This window comes from Orycteropus afer, unplaced genomic scaffold (genome assembly GCF_000298275.1).
Source record: "Orycteropus afer afer isolate SDZICR_OR568_19922 unplaced genomic scaffold, OryAfe1.0 scaffold00188, whole genome shotgun sequence".
NCBI classification, from domain to species: Eukaryota; Metazoa; Chordata; class Mammalia; order Tubulidentata; family Orycteropodidae; genus Orycteropus; species Orycteropus afer.
In genome coordinates, this window is record NW_006921775.1 from 896,172 (window position 1) to 912,860 (window position 16,689).

The 16,689-nt window shown below is 37.1% G+C and overlaps 1 protein-coding gene across 1 annotated transcript in view; it reads right to left on the bottom strand.

Moving 5' to 3' along the window:
* CEP70 (centrosomal protein 70) overlaps positions 1 to 16,689 on the bottom strand; it is an 86,514-nt gene that overhangs the window by 19,163 nt on the left and 50,662 nt on the right. Inside the window, exons 7-9 of the mRNA XM_007947502.2 lie at positions 6,537 to 6,624; positions 6,355 to 6,443; positions 4,552 to 4,626 (exon numbers count right to left, since the gene is read on the bottom strand). Coding sequence (XP_007945693.1) covers positions 4,552 to 4,626; positions 6,355 to 6,443; positions 6,537 to 6,624 — 252 coding nt within the window. The remainder of the gene's footprint in view (positions 1 to 4,551; positions 4,627 to 6,354; positions 6,444 to 6,536; positions 6,625 to 16,689) is intronic.

The following is a 16,689-nucleotide window of genomic DNA, read 5'->3' on the forward strand; positions in this document are numbered from 1 at the left end:
TAAAGGTTGGCAGTTTGAACCCACCAGCAGCTTTGCTGAAGAGAAGACCTGGTGATATGCCCCCAAAGATTAAAGATTACAGCCAAGGAAACCCTATAGGGCAGTTCTACTCTGTCCTATAGGGTCACTATGAGTTGGAATCAACTCAGTGGCAACAGGTTTTGTTTTCTGTTTTTTTTCCCAGTGAAGAAGAGTGGTTCATTTTGCTTTAGTTATCAGTGCTACAATTCTGAAGGCAATTGTTTCTCTAGGGTGGCTAAATTCTGATTTTGTTTTTCCCTGTTGTTGCTTTTGTTAGGTGCCATCAAGTTGGTTCTGACTCATAGTGGCCCTATGTATGTACAATAGAATGAAACATTGGTCCTATACCATCTTCACAATCATTTCTATGCTTGAGCCCATCGTTTTAGCCACTATGTCAATCCATCCTGTTGAAGGTCTTCCCCTTTTTTATTGACCTTATACTTTACCAAGCATGATTATCTTTTTCCAGGGACTACTTTTTCCCCTCACAAAACATAAATACTATCGAAAAACATAATGGAATTAGTGTAGGATCTTTCATTTTATCTTAGTAACAGAAATTTACAATCAACCTGTATATAATATTAAGTGAAACAAGAGTCTATATTTTATAATGTTAAATTATTAATAGCCTCGTTTGATATTAAAGGTTGGATAGCATAAGGGTAAATACATAACTGAAAATGAACCAAAAAAAATAAAAAGAAATTTCCCTGGTGCCAAAATGGAAAGACATCTCTGATCCTTTTTCTTTCAGTATTTCCTTTAGAAAACTTGTAATCATAAACCCTTTCAGTCTCTTTGAGATGTATGTAAATCTTTTTAAATGCTCAATAAGCCTCTTGCCAGTTTTGCATCCCAGGAATATTTCATTGCAAAGAGATGGCTCCATCAAGGAGGATGATGCTGTATCTCCCTATCTTGGTAGAAGCTTAGTATAGGCACCTGACTCCAAATTCCTGCTTGTTATATACTAGATATATGTATCTTGTTATATACTAGATATATAATAATATACTAGAAGATTTATTGTCACTTTGGAGAAAGACAGCACGTATACAATAGATTGTATCTGGCTGGTCGTATGAAATGATGAAACTGCTGTCTTTGCAACTTCTTTAGTAGATTGCTTGTAATGTGCATCACAGTCTGATTTAATGTTTGTTGTTGTTGTTAGGTACCACTGAGTCTACTCTGACTCATAGCAACCCTGTGTACAACAGAACGAAACACTGCCTGGTCCTGTGCCAGCCTCACAATCCCTGCTATCACTGAGCCCATCATAGCAGCCACTGTGTCAATTCATCTTGTTGAAGGTCTTTCCCTTTTTCATTAACCCTCCACTTTACCAAGCATGATATCCTTCTCCAGGGAATGGTCCCTTCTAACAACATGTCCAAAGTAGGTGAGATGAAGTCTGGCCATTCTTGCTTCCAAAGAGCATCCTAGCCACACTTCTCCCAGGACAGATTTATTCATTCTTCTGTTGGTCCATGGTATTTTCATTATTCTTTGCCAACACCACAATTCAAAAGCATCACCTCTTTTTCAGTCTTCCTTATTCATTGTCCAGCTTTCACATTCATATGAGGTGACTGAAAATATCATAGTTTGGGTTAGGCACTCCATAGTCCCCAAAATGACATCTTTGTCCTTCAACACTTTAAGGAGTTCTTTCGCAGCAGATTTCCCCAGTGCAATATGACATGTGACTTCCTGACTGCTTGCTTCCATGGGTGTTGATTGTGGATCCAAGTAAAATGAAGTCTTTGTCAACCTCAATCTTTTCTCCATTTCTCCTGATGCTGCTTATTGGTCCAGTTGTGAGGATTTTCATTTTATGTAGAGGTGCAATTCATACTATAGACTATAGTCATTAATCTTCATCATAAGTGCTTCAAGTCATCTTCACTTTTAGCAAGCAAGGTTGTGTTGTTTGTATATCGCAGGTTGTTAATGAACTTTCCTCCAATTCTGATGCCACATTCTTCTTCATATAGTCCAGCTTCATGTACTCCACCACAGTATGACAAACTGACATGAGTAGTGGGGTTTAATGTTTAGTCAATTATAAAACCTTTCTTTCTTTTATACATTTGTGGAGATTTTATTTTAAATTATTTTCCCAATATTATAATACTATTTTTTTAAGTGTTAATTCTAAATTTTTTTTTACATTAGATACTTGTTTTGAGCTCTAATTATTAAGGTGATGGTTAAGAGTATGAGCTTTAGAGTCAGAATGATTGGCTAAAGATGTAATTTCTACCCAAATCTTTTCATGTCTACCTCTGTGATGTGGCCAAGTTACCCAACACTCCCAGAAATGTTTCCATGTATAGATACTGCAAAAGTTCCTAACAACAACAAAAATTTCAGAATTAATAATTAGATTTTTAAAGTTCTAAACAGAAATATCTAGAACATAAATTATTTCTTCAAAATTCAGCAGAAAAATACAGCAAGGATTGGTTCTAAATCATAATTTTAAAAAGCGATTGTGAAAATGCTACCACTATTTTATTATGTTTAGTACTTATATTGTTGTTAGCTGCTGTCTAGTTGGCCCCCAACTCTTGGTGACTCCATGCACAATGGAGTAAAACACTGCCCAGTTCTGTGCCATCCTCATGATCAGTTATGGTCAGACAGTGTTCTTTTGTGACCCATAGGGTTATCTTTGCCTGGTTTTTAAAGGTGGATTGCCAGACCTGTCTTCCTACTCCTTCTTAGTCTGGAAACTCTGCTGAAACCTTTTTAGTGACAGCACATACGGTGGCTGATCATGAAGTGTATTTGCTTGGAGTTAAACCTGCTCTCTCACATGGAAGGCAAGAATTCTGCCAATGAACCATCACTGCTTTTTAATACTTATACTACGTTGAGATTGTCTTATTTGCTTATTTTTTAAATTGTCTTTCTCCCTTCATGTAATCTCCATGAGGGCAGGGGGCTTTTCTATTCAGTTTACCACACAACTACAGTGCCCAGTATACTAAGCAAAATAAATACTAATTGAATGATTTAATGTATCCTTTCCAAACCATCCTACTACTTCTTTAAAAAAAAAAAAAAAATCTGCTTTCCCTCCCTGCTAACATTTGGCTCTCAATTTAACTCAGTATATAATCCTCGATGCCAATAAATACTTTCATTTCCCTGTGGCATGCTTTGTCAGAGAGAGGAGGGAGGGAGGAAACACAACTGTCACTGAAACGGAATCAACATACACTAATACAATAATACAACTGATTTAATACATTTAACTGTATTAACTAACCCACAAAGATTTCAAAATATTTCACCCCAATATTCCCCAAACTACTTCCTTAACCCCCATTCACCTAAATCAGACTGTACAGAAATAACCTTCAGATATCACCATCACAATTTGAGGACCAATTTTTTTTTTTTCTTTTTAATTTTTATTGTGATTTGGGTGAAAGTTTACAGAGCAAATTCACTTTCCATACAGCAGCTCACATGCACTTTGCCTCACGACATTGACTGCAATTTCCCACAATGCAACAGCTGCCCTCTCACTTCCTCCCCATAGTTACCTCTTCCCTGTGTCCTTCCCTCCATGCACTCCTGCCCCTCCCGAGCTATCTCCCTGTGCATACACTGCCCTTCTATTCTCCCATGATTGATCTCTCCAAGGAATATATCTACCTAATATAAACGTTCAGCATATATGCCTGTCTTTTGTTTGGCTGGAAGCCACAGAAGTGGGTTCAATTCCAGACCTGAAAGGCAGCTAGGGGCCATAGTCTCAGTGGTTCCACAGGCTCTATCAGACCAGCAAACCTGGGAGGACCAATTTTTTAAAAATTCCTTTGAACATGTGCTTTTCAAAGTCAGGAAAGGTATGAGTGGTGGGTAGAAATGGCTCATTCCATTTATCTTGGTACCTCTAGTCCCCTAGTTTTAAAGTGTGATGAGGCTATGTATTATTCAGGTCATGATCACCATCAACAAAAACTTAGGGCTTATCACTCCTAATTTCAATGACACAATCCTCCATGACGTCCAAAGATAATTTTTCAGCTAAATTATTTGCTGTTTTTGACATCAAACAACTATTTTTTTCTTGTTCTCATTTAAGATAAATACATGAAAAAAGCCAAACTCACTCCCATCGAGTCGATTCTGACTCATAGTGACCCCTATTGGGTTTCCAAGGCTGTAAATCTTTACAGAAGCTGACTGCTCCATCTTTCTTCTGCTGGTGGGTGTGGCTGGTGGGTTCGAACCACTGACCTTTTGGTTAGCTGCTAAATATCATAATCACTATACCACCAGAGCTCCTTAAGATAAACATATAGCCCCATCTAATATAGTAGAAACTTCTTTCAACCTGTGGAGCCAGAAATAACCCCTTTCCAGTGTCATTTTTCGTATCTGCCTGACTATTTCTAAACTAAAGGCACTATAAGGTGGCATGAGGTAAGATGACAGACAATCAAAATAAACAATATAATACAACACGCCAAAATAAAGGTATAACTTTGGTAAAAATAGAATTACTTGATGTTTTTCTTAAGGGCTTTCTCCAGTTTCTTCACTTGTTGTTTATAAAGTCTTAATTCATGCTGTGTGGGCCTGTAGAAAATAAATCATGTTGAATGTACTTAATTTACTGAATAGAACTATAAAGATATTTAATAATATGCAATATAGCATACCTTGTTAATTGTCAGAAATATTCTTATTAAAATTCTTAAAATATTTCATGACTACTAGTGATGGTATTTGGGAGCACTGATAGCATAGTGCCTAAGGCACTTGACTGCTAACCAGAAGGCTGGTGGTTCAAACCCACCAGCCACTCCTTGGAAGGAAGGTTGGGGGATCTACTTCCATAGTGATACTGCCTCGGAAATCCAAGGAGGGGTCACTATGAGTTGGGTCCGACTCGACAGCACATAACAACAAGTGACAGTATTTACTTACTGGTCATTTGGATTTCTTCTTCTGTGCATTCCTTGTTCAAAACTTTACTCAGTTTTGTTGTTTTTAATCTATTGCTTGTTTTTATATTGAATTATTTCAAACATACAGATAGAATAGGGAATTCTATAACAAATACTAGTCTATCTACCACCTAGTTTTATCAAATTTTAACATTAACACATTTGCTACAAATCTTGTTTTTAAACTTAAAACATTACAAAAGTACTTAAAACTCCATGGGTCCCTCATTAATGTCATTATCATATGTAATCACTATCCTGAAGTCAGTGTTCATTATGCCCATGCATGTTTTAAAACTTTTACTACATATTTATATAACCAGGAATTTACACATTTTTGTGTGGTAGAGTTTATATACATGGATTATAATATAAGTACCAATTCCCTCTCCACTAAAGAATAAGCTTCATGAGAACAGAGAGATTGTTTTGATGGCTGTTTTATTCCAGAGTGTAGGACAGTACTTAAACTATAATAGGTATTCAACAAGTATTTGTTGAATAAATAAACAAACCTTGACTATGTCCATTCCATATTATTCACAACACATGAGGGCCATCCTTTTGTAGCTACAGATTGAATTATGTTCCTCAAATAGATATGGTGAAGTCCTAACCCCTGTATTTGTGAAATGACCTTGCTTGGAAATAGATTCTTTCTTTAAAGACGCTGTCAGTTAGTTAATGAAAATATGAGAGTACAGTGAGTCTTAATCCCTCTTTTTTATAAATGGGAAGATCAGACAGAGTGATAGTGACACAAAGAGGGAAGATGCCAAGAGAAGATACATCTACAAACCAGGGAATGCCAAATGATGCTCGGGGCTACCATAGGCTTGAAAAGACAAGGAAGGATCTTCTAGAAAGTAGAGAAAACAGAGAGTGTGGCCTGGTCAATTCCCTGAATTGAACTCCATGCCATAAGAACTGAGAGACAATAAATTTCTGTTCTTTAATAAGCCATTTGCTTTGTGGTATTTTGTTATGGCAGCCCTAGGAAACTAAGACAACTTATATAAATATACCTTTCTGTTGTATGGCAACCGTTTTTTATTCCTCTCCTCCTATAACACAGGGATTAGATTAAACAAGAAGACATTCTAAAATAGTCTGGGAATGAGAAACCTGATGGTAAAAGACTGAATCTACTATGAGTTCCCACCTATTTCCTCCCTTCCCTTCCCTACCTATGTGTTCTTTTCCTTCCACCACATATCACAAAAGACAATTGACTAATGTGAGTATAAGAGCATGAGATTCTTAAGCTCAATGTAACAGCAAGGGGGTTGGAATGATCCACTTAATATTCCAAATTCCAGTATGTATATACTTTTAAAAGGATAAAAAAATTACTCACCTAGTTTCCAAATCTTTTTGAAGGTTCAGCTTTTCACTTAAAAGTACATCAATCTTGGATTTTGATTCCTGGAGTTGATTTTGTAATGACTGTAAAAGATTTCACAGAAAAAAGTTACCTTTCCTAGGATTTTTTTACTTGACTTTAAAAGAGAGTCTTTTTAAGTCATGCAGTCCCCATACCACTAGAAGGCCTTTATAATTTGGTGACGCATCCAGAACTGTATAGTCTTTTTCTTCTTCTGACTGACTTTCATCTTCTTTACATGGTCTATAAAAAGATACATGCAGTGCACTTATGAAAAATTAATTTTACAACAATCATATACAAACTTTTAAAATAGCATGCTATGTGAAAGAAGCAGTCATAAATATGATTCTATTTATACGAAATATCCAGAATAGGCAAATCCACAGAGATAGAAAGTAAATTAGTGGTAGATTAGATTGGGGGATGAAAGTATAGGGAGGGTATGAGGAGTGACTGCTAACTAGCGTTTCTAAATGAGGTGATGAAAATGTTCATAAATTGACTGTGGTGATGGTGGCACAACTCTGTGAATAAATTAAAAACCATTAAATTGTACTCTTTAAGGGGTGAATTTTATGGTATGTGAATTGTATCTAAATAAAGCTGTCATACTGCATAGAGCAAATCTGCCACAAAAGATCTCTTTAAAGTGTTAAAAAGCAAAGATGTCACTTTGAGGACTAAGGTGTGCTGGGCCCAAGCCATGGTTATTTCCAATTGTCTCATAAATATAGGAAAGCTGGACAATGAATAAGGAAGAACAAAGAAGGAGAAGAATTGATGCATATGAATTAAGGTATTGCCGAAGAATATTGAATGTACCATGGACTGCCAGAAGAACAAGTCCGTTTTGGAAGAAGGACAGCCAAACATGTTAACAGGAGGGCCTAGTCTCTGGAGAAGGACATCATAATCAGTAACTATAATAGGGGAGTCAACTCAGAGTGAAACTTTTCATCATCTCTACCCACAGCTCCAAAGCCTTGATTCAGAGATTTTGCTTCAGGGGAGAAGCAGGCCATAAAATAGATAGCACCAAATCTCCTATAAAAAGAACTGCCCTCATTTGCATCAGAGCATAAAGATATTTAAACCTAAGGGCCTCTCAAGAATCGAGAAGGTTGTGATAAAGAGCAACTGGGAAGAAATTCCTAGATTTAATGAAGAGAGACAGCCTAGACTGTAGGCCACCTAGTTTTCAGGAGAGAACCAAGGAATAAGACAGCTGGGAAGAATACATAAAACAGTTGGGAGGAATCCTCCTGGAGTCAGAATATTAATAAATTCTGACCTCAGAAACTACTTCTTCAAAGGAGCCACAATACAATTGGATTCATTTGTAGAACAATTTATGCCCCAGGATGCTGAAACATAACAATCAGCCAGTATTTAGTGGAGTTTAACAAATGTGGTCAGGAAAAAAGAGGATGAGAGCTCTATTGACACATTACTGTCACCCCAGGGTGACCGTGGAAATAAACATCCAAAGCTATACCTTCTGGAGGAGCAACACCAGGGGGCTAACACTGTTGGGAGGAAATAGACTTTACCACTAAAATAATTCCAGTCAGCTACTAAAAAAATAAATAATAACAAGCAATGGAGGGACAGGGGGGCAGGGAACAAATCCCCAGAAGTACTACAATATATTTTTTAAATGTCCAGTTTCCAACAAAAATTTAGAAGCATGCAAAAAAATGGAAAATTATGACTCATATACCAGAAAAGCAGCAGACAACAGAAAATGCCTGTGAGAAAGGCCAAATGTTGAATTTGACAGAAAAAGACTTCAAAGTAGTCACTGTAAGCATGTTCACAGAAAGAACAGCAATTAAGTGAACGGACACACATGTAATGTAAACACTAGAAGGCAAGAAGAGAGAAAAAGGAGCAGAAAAAAATATTCAAAGGAATAATATCTGAAAATTCCCCAAATTTACTGAATAACAATAACCTACACATCCAGGAAGTTCAATAAACTCCAAGGAAGATAAACACAGAGATTCACAAGTAGGCATGTCAAAGTAAAAATGCTAAAAGTCAAAGACAAGGAGAACATTTTGAAGGCATCAAGTGACAATGACTCATCATGTACAAGGGAAACCCAGTAAGATTAACAGCTGACTTCTCAACAGAAACAATGGCAGCCAGTCATGGAGGGTGGGGTGGGCAATGAGAGAATATATACAAAGTACTCAAAGTAAAAAACAAAATAAAACTGTCAACTAAGAATCCTACATCCAGCAAAGCTATCTTTCAAAATTGAAGGTCAAATAAAGATCTTCCTAGAAAAACAAAAACTGAGCAAATTTGTTGGTAGCAGACCCACCTCACAAAAAAATGCAGAAGGAAGTTGTCAGGCTGGTAGCCAGTGATTTAAGATGGGAATTTTGAATCCACACAAAAAAACAAAGAGTATAGGTACTTACAAAGAGTATAGGTACTTATGTGATAATTAAACACACTATAAATGTAGTATTTTTCTCCTTTCTCCCTTCTTCTAACTAATTCAAAAAGTAATTGTTTGTTCAATGGGATAGAACTGACAGTCCTGAAATAAACTCATATATCTATGGTCAGTTTTCACCAAGGGTGCAAAGTCCATTCAATGGGGGAAAGAAGACTCTCTTTAGTAAATGGTACTGGGAAAACTAGATTTCCATATACAAAAGAATAAAGCAGGATCCAAACCTCACACCATATCTAAAAACTAATTCAAAATGGATCAAGAGCCTAAATGTGTAAATTACAGCCATAAAATGCTCAAAAGAAAACATAGAGGTAGTGCCATGGGACATAGTTTTTAAAGCTGGATTCTTAGCTATGACACTAAAAGTGCAAGGAACAAAAGAAAAATAAATGGAAGCTCATAAAAATTAAAAACTTTTGTTCATCAAAGGACTTTATTAACAAAGTTAAGAGACAACCTACGTATTAGGAGAAAAATTTGAGGAACCATATATCTGATAACAGTTTAAAATCCACAATACATAAAGAATTTCTACAACTTAACAACAAAAAGACAAACAACACAACAAAAAACATGAACAAAGGACTTGAATAGACATTTCACCAAAGAGGTTACACCAATGACTAACAAGCACACAGAACAATGTTCAATATCATTAGGAAGTTGCAAGTCAAAACTACAATGAGGTACTACCTCATAGAATGGCTATGATTTTTCAAAAAATGGAAAATAACAGGTATAGGTGAGGATATGGGAAAATTGGAACCCTTATCCATTGTTGGTGGGGATGTAAAATGGTAGAACCTCAAAAAATTGAACACAGATATACCATGTTGTTGTTGTTATGTGCCGTCAAGTCAGCCCCGACTCATAGCGACCCCTCCTTGGGTTGCCGAGGCAGTATCACTATGGAAGTAGATTGTCCAACCTTCCTTCCGAGGAGTGGCTGGTGGGTTTGAACCACCAGCCTTCTGGTTAGCAGTCAAATGCCTTAGGCATTATGCTACCAAAGCTCCTATATGACCCTGGAATCCTAATGCTGCATACACCAGCCATAAGAACTGAAAGCAAGAACTCAAACACACACAGGTATACCAACATTCACTGCAGTACTATTCAAAACAGCCACAAAATGGAAACAACCTGTATGTTTATCAACAGATAAATATACACACAGTCTCCAGGAATGTCCAACTTACATACAACCATAGTTACAAATCAACCCCCACAAAGCCTATCATATAAAAAATTCAAGGTACAATGGTTCTCAATAACAAACAGGTGCCACTTTGTGTCACACATCAAAACGTTATTATTGATTATGTTAAAGAAGTTTTAGTGTATCTGGAAGTGTTTCTTTAATGTTTTTATGCACAGAAAGTACTAGATACTAAGACAAACATTTGACTAACTGATGTTAGATATGAACCACACCTAACTATTCTGACTTACATACAAATTCAATGTAAAGACAGATTTAGGAATGGAACTCATTCATAATCTGGAAATGTGCTCAATGTCACTAATATCTTAAGTAGTAGTGCTGGAATTTAAACCTAAATCTGGCTCCAAAGTCTATGCACTCACAATTCCCTATATATACTCTAAAATATTTGCCCTATGGCTACATTTACTCCCAAGAGGAGTCAAATATATAAATATAGTATAATATATAAAGGGAGTGCTGGTAGCATAGTGCCTAAGGCACTTGACTGCTAACCAGAAGGCTGGCGGTTCAAACCCACCAGCCACTCCTCGGAAGGAAGACGGGACAATCTACTTCCTTAGTGATACTGCCTCGGAAACCAAGGAGGGGTGGCTATCAGTTGGTCCGACTCGATGGCACATAACAACAACATAATATATAATAGAGTAGAAGATGACAATTTTAAAGGTATGCAGATCTAAAAGGAAAGTTTTAGTAAGGAATCCTCCATTTCCTTTCCTATAGTCCTTATTTAGTACTGACAAACTGCGTCATTTTCCTGAAATAAAAATGCAAATTGTAAACATGCTTGCAAGCTCTTGTTTGGACATGGGATCCCCACAGCCAAATTCTCCGTCTTTCTCTAATGGCCTTCTCGGAAGGGACCTAATGTTGAAGATGGTGCCCTCTTTTTAGGGATGAAGAAAAGGAACTAGAAAAATCCTGTTTTGTTTCCTGGATCTTCCCTAATCCAACTGTGATCATATCCAGGATATCAGAGGTGAACCTCAAAGCCGCCTGCTTCCAACTCCCAAGATCATTCTTTGAATTTCATCTAGAAAAGGATAAAATTAGGGAAGGGGATACCATTTATTATTTCACTATGGAACTATATCCCTGGGGTAACTACTCAAACGTCTCTTTAGAAGAGTGGTGCAGTAAAAGATACTGACACTGCCCATCTTCTGACACAGCAGAAGAAATGCATGCCGAGCCTTTTGTTGCTGTAAGGTACCTTTAAGTTGATTTTCTACTCACAGCAACCCCATGTGACAAAGTGGAACTGCCACATAGGGTTTTCTAGACTGTAATCTTTATGGAAGCAGATCACCAGGTCTTTCTCCCACAGAGCCACTGAGTAGGTTAGACCAAGCTTTCAGGTTAGCAGCTGAGGGCTTAACTATTACACCACTTTACTCCGAGCCTAGGTTTTATTCCTTTGTTACTTCCCTTGGCTCTTTAATCCTATCTACCAAGCCAGAGAAATACTAATAAAAGTAACCAGCAATATCTTCCATGTATTCTTTATTAATATCTTAACATTAGGTTAAAAAAAATTCTAAGTAACATAATTAAGAGTCTATCATTTAAAAATTTACTTTTCCTGTTTTGGGAAGATTGTACCATGTTTGCAATTTTCTAAGACCTCCAACTGGCTAACCCTTGCGTTCACACTTTTACTGCTGATTCTTTTTATTTTTCCTGAGGTTTCTCATATATAGAGACAGAAAGGAATACCAATTCAAAACATTCAAAAACTGGTCTTCAAAAGTCCCTCTGTAGGGCTTCCCAAGTCTGTGCCCTAAAGTATAACCTCCCGAAATGGTCTGACAAGGATGTGATGCACCAAGAATTATAGATGTGCCAAGATACTCATCCCCTCAACCCTGTGGACAACTGGGTAGGACATGGGGTGGCCAGAGTCCTTAAGCCAGTTGTTTCTGGCTTTAAGCAGTATTGTCTATTTATTAACCCTGTGTGATGTATATATATATATATCATTTTCTGTATGCTTCATGAGGGGAAAAACTTTGGACAACACTATCCTTAAAAATGGGTGATGCTAAAATGAGACTATCTAATTAGAAACTACCCCTATCTTTAATCTTCCATTTGTAGAAGATGAAAAGACAGAATCTAATTTATATGGTTGCTAACCCAGAACACAATATTAAATATACTCTATAAAATAGTTAGTTGCTCTGGTTTTTATAAAAAATAAATGCAAAACTTAGCAATCAAACTTTCAGCTAGTCTCTAAGTTTCACACTGCTGAAGATGTTAGAGCTATGTACAACCATATCCAGATGTCTAATAATTTAAGCCTACTCACTTTCTATGGATGGCATTGAGCCTATGTGGGAAAGATGAGAAAAACAAATGAAGAAAACAATGGCCAATTACGATGAAAACAAAGCAGAGCCAGGAGACCTCATTTACTTTTGACTGGAGACACACGGCTGGACATTACTGAAATCTTTTTGATGACTACAGTGATGATGCATGTGGAGCTATATGTATATAATGTTAGATAGAGTTAAAGGTGGTAAGATAGCAATATGAACCACTAAATATGAAAATAGAGAGGCTGTTACACGTATTGGGAGTGCATAGGTGGATCATCAGTCCCATGCAGATACAGCTACTAAGAACAGCTCTACTACTTAAAAGTAGATTTGTTGCTTAAGACATCTTCTCAATAGTCTCATAGGAGACTGCATCAAGCAATCGAGATTTTGGAGCTGAACCAAAGCTTCTTCAAAAGCAGGAGTTGACTGCATGTAAATTTGATTTCCATCTAGATGTTGCTAAGATATAAGAGAAGTCTCATTCGCCTTTTCTTGTACTTCTGTATTCATATTTTCTATTATTATTTTGGCAAGAGTATCTACTATTTCAATCAAAGAATTGCAGTACATATCATCCCCAGAATCCATGAATGGTCCCTGACTCATCTGTGATAGCTTAGTATAATTACCAATACAAACACATTTAACCATCCACAATATTAAAAAACAAAACCAAAAACTTCCATTTCTAAACTTTACAGAAAAAAAGTCATTTATGTACCATGGTATACAAGAGTTTATTTTGCTGGCTTGAAAGAGTATGAACCATATAGTTTCCTAGTAATTTTGTTTCTTTTTACAGCACTGTCTCTGCTGTTCTCTTGATGACAACAGCTAAATCTTACTTTGTTTGTTTCCTGCTTGATAACATAAGGGATCTGATTTCAGTGTTTCATTTTGTTTTGCTTTTATTTTTTCCCTCATGTAACACTGGTGAAAAATCCGGGAATATGACACAAAGGTGAAATAAACATCGATTTGGTGCTTTCTTTGGTAATTTTTTTTTATTTTGTAACTATAAAGCCTTGCTATAAATTTATGCTTTTTATTCAGATCAGCAATCTATGTTTGTATGACTTCCTAAACATAATACGGATTTTTTAAAATGTAACATAATTACCATTCCTCACTAGAATTAGTATGCTTGTTTTTGTATCTTTATGCTGTATGTTAACACTTTGTATTACTTAGGTGGTGCAGTGGTAAAGCATTCAGCTGGGCTGGAGAAAGATGAGCCAGTCTGCTTCCATAAAGATTACAGCCTTGGAAACCCTATGGGGCACTTTTACTCTGTGCTGTCCCTGTAAGTTGGAATCAACTTGATGACAGCAGGTTGGGTTTGCTGTTCATTACTTAATTACTTTGCTTTGGTTAGAAATGGATCAAGGAGAAAAGCAGTCTCATTCATACAAAGACAACGTACAACACTGTAAATAATAAAATATGTACAGTAAACTGTTTTTTTAAAGTAGATTTTCCCTTTAATTTCTCCATCTCTATAGAAGGAATCTGTACCTATTATTGCAAGGCACCTCTGTTGTATTTCTTACAGTGTCTTCCATGTGAACAGCATTAAGTTTGGAGCACTAGTTTATTATTTTTATTAAAATTTTTCATAAATTGAGTAGCTAGCATCATATATATGGAATTTAAAAATGGGTGATAAGAAGGACTTCTGCCTCTGCACGAAGTCCACATCCTGTCTTCTCCCTTCGGTCTTGTCCCTCTAACTCGATGAGTAACACTCTTGAGCTTCATGTTTATCCCACTGGGCATTAATCTTCACATATCTTTCCCTGTTCTCTTTCATCTTTATCTTTCAACCACTTTCCTTTACTAATGTAATACTTTCAATTGTTACAACACATTTACTGTCTGTTTCTTCAGGTGATACTAATATCCTTTTTGTAGATGTCAAAATTTATCTTGAAGATGCTACAATCTCATTACCTAGTCAGTTTCTTTGCAGGAATGAGTACTAACAATCAAAGTTTATAAACTCTAATTATTAGTCAATGAGCCCTGAAACCCTCTGCTTAGGAGAGATAACTTTCCATTTTAACAAACAAAGTTCAAATGACTTGTAATTTGTGAAAACTGCATTTATGATGTTATTTCTTATTTTCTTCCTATCTCTCTATCCCTTAATAAGAAATATTCAATCTAAACCTCTGATCTGAGCAGTCTGGTATAAGGTCAAAGTATTTCACTTTAGTTAGATGGTCATGAAAGATCTGTTAAGTGACAAATGAATTCCTCTACTATCCCTCTCATTCTCCAGCCCTTCAGCCTCTCACCACAAATTCATGACAACCAAATTCAACACCACCAACCACTCCCAATGGCCTCAATCTTTTTATTGTCTTTATTTAGAGAACCCCAGTTTGCACAACTTCAGGGCCACCACTCACCACATTTTACCCTGATGGTGCAGTAGTTAAAGCACTCTCTTGCTAACCAAAAGGTTGGTTGTTTGAATCCACCAGCCACTCCATGGGAGAAAGATGTGGCAGTCTGCTTCTGTAAAGATTAGAGACTTGGAAACCCTATGGGGCAGTTATACTCTGTCCTACAGGGTTGCTATGAGTCAAAGTTGACCCACTCCCAATGGGCTTGGTTTGGTTTATGCTAAATCTTCTCTACTTTTACTAAAATTCTCACTTTCCTTTGGCAACACCTAGATCAGAAGTCAGCAAAGGGCTGTCCACAGGCTAAATCCAATAGGCTGTGAGCTTTTGCAAATAAAGTTTTTTTGGAACATAGCCATGTCAATTTGTTGTACAGTGAGTTGAGTAGTGTCACAAGAGACCATATCACCCCAAAAGCCTAAAATATTTACTCTTTGGCTCTAAACAGAAAAGGTTTGCCAACTTCTGAATCTGAATTAGAATTTGTTGGTAGGCGAACAGGAATACACCCTAGACCAAGGATAGATTTGGCTGAAGATAATCTTACATATGCACTTGTGCTTCAAAATTAGCCACATACATTACAGAAGCAACAGAAGACAGGGTAGGAATAACTTCTCAGAGATAATCAAACACCTTGTGAGAGAGAATCACCAGGCTTAGGAACTCGGGACCATAGTCTAGGGGGGCATCAGGCTGAATTAACACACTTAGTTCCTAAAAATTTTGTTCTACAGCCTAATTTGGTGAATAGCGACTGGGGTCTTAAAAGCTTTCAAAAGGCCACCTAAGATGCAACTATTGGTCTCCTCTCTTCTGGACCAAAGAGTGAAGAAGATCAAAGTCATCTGGAAACAGTTAGTCCAAACATAAGAAGGACCATGAGGACCTCAGCCTCCACAACCTGAGAGCAGAAGAACTAGATGATGCCCAGCTACCAATGCCAACCACTTGGAAAGGGATCAAATCTGGAGATCCTGGATAGAGTGGGAAGAAAACGTGGAACAAAATTCAAAAATGACCAGAATTGCTGGTTGGATAGAGACTGGTGGAACCCCCGAGACTATGGTCCTGGGTTATCCTTCAGGCCTAGAAATGGACTCAGTTACATGGATTGACTCTCAGCCCAACAGTAGAAAGACTATATACAGAACACCTACCCCATGTTGATGCACCCACCTACTCTATCTAGGGAGATGTACCTTCAAAATATCAGTCATAACACACCAGAGGGGTAGCACTCACACAGAGGGAAAGCTGGACAAATAGGAATGCATGGATGAGAAGGGTACAGGGAGGGAGGAGGTGGCCACATCAGGGAGAAGGGAGGAGAGTTTTTTTTACAGTTGGGGACGATAATCAGGGCTGTGAAATCAGATGTGCACAATCTGTTGAATGGAAAACAAGTTTGCTATGTAAATTTGCACCCAGAGCACACTAAAATTTTTTTAAAAAGAAGAAGAATTTATTGAAGACATAGACCAAGGCTGCAACTGGTATTTACTTTGGACTATATAATATTTTTTTAACATGTGAATTAGTTGTGAACCTTGATACATCTCATTCCATTATAAAACCAACCTTCTAGCTTCTCCTGAAAAAGTAGAAAACCTAGTCACTCAAAGTCTACATCCTGTCTGGCATTAGCTGGTAGGAACTGTGTATTTGCTGCCCTGTTAAGACAAATAGGACACAGTTCTCCAATCTGCCATACTCTCCTAACCCACTTCAATCATTTTCAGTTTTCTTGACTCCTGTAAGTATAAGCATTTGTAAATCCTTAAGTTTAAGCATAGGCACTGAAACAAGGCGGGCTTGTGCTTACTCACTGATCTGCACTGAACACGTTCCCTTGTTACCCTACCGAGAGGG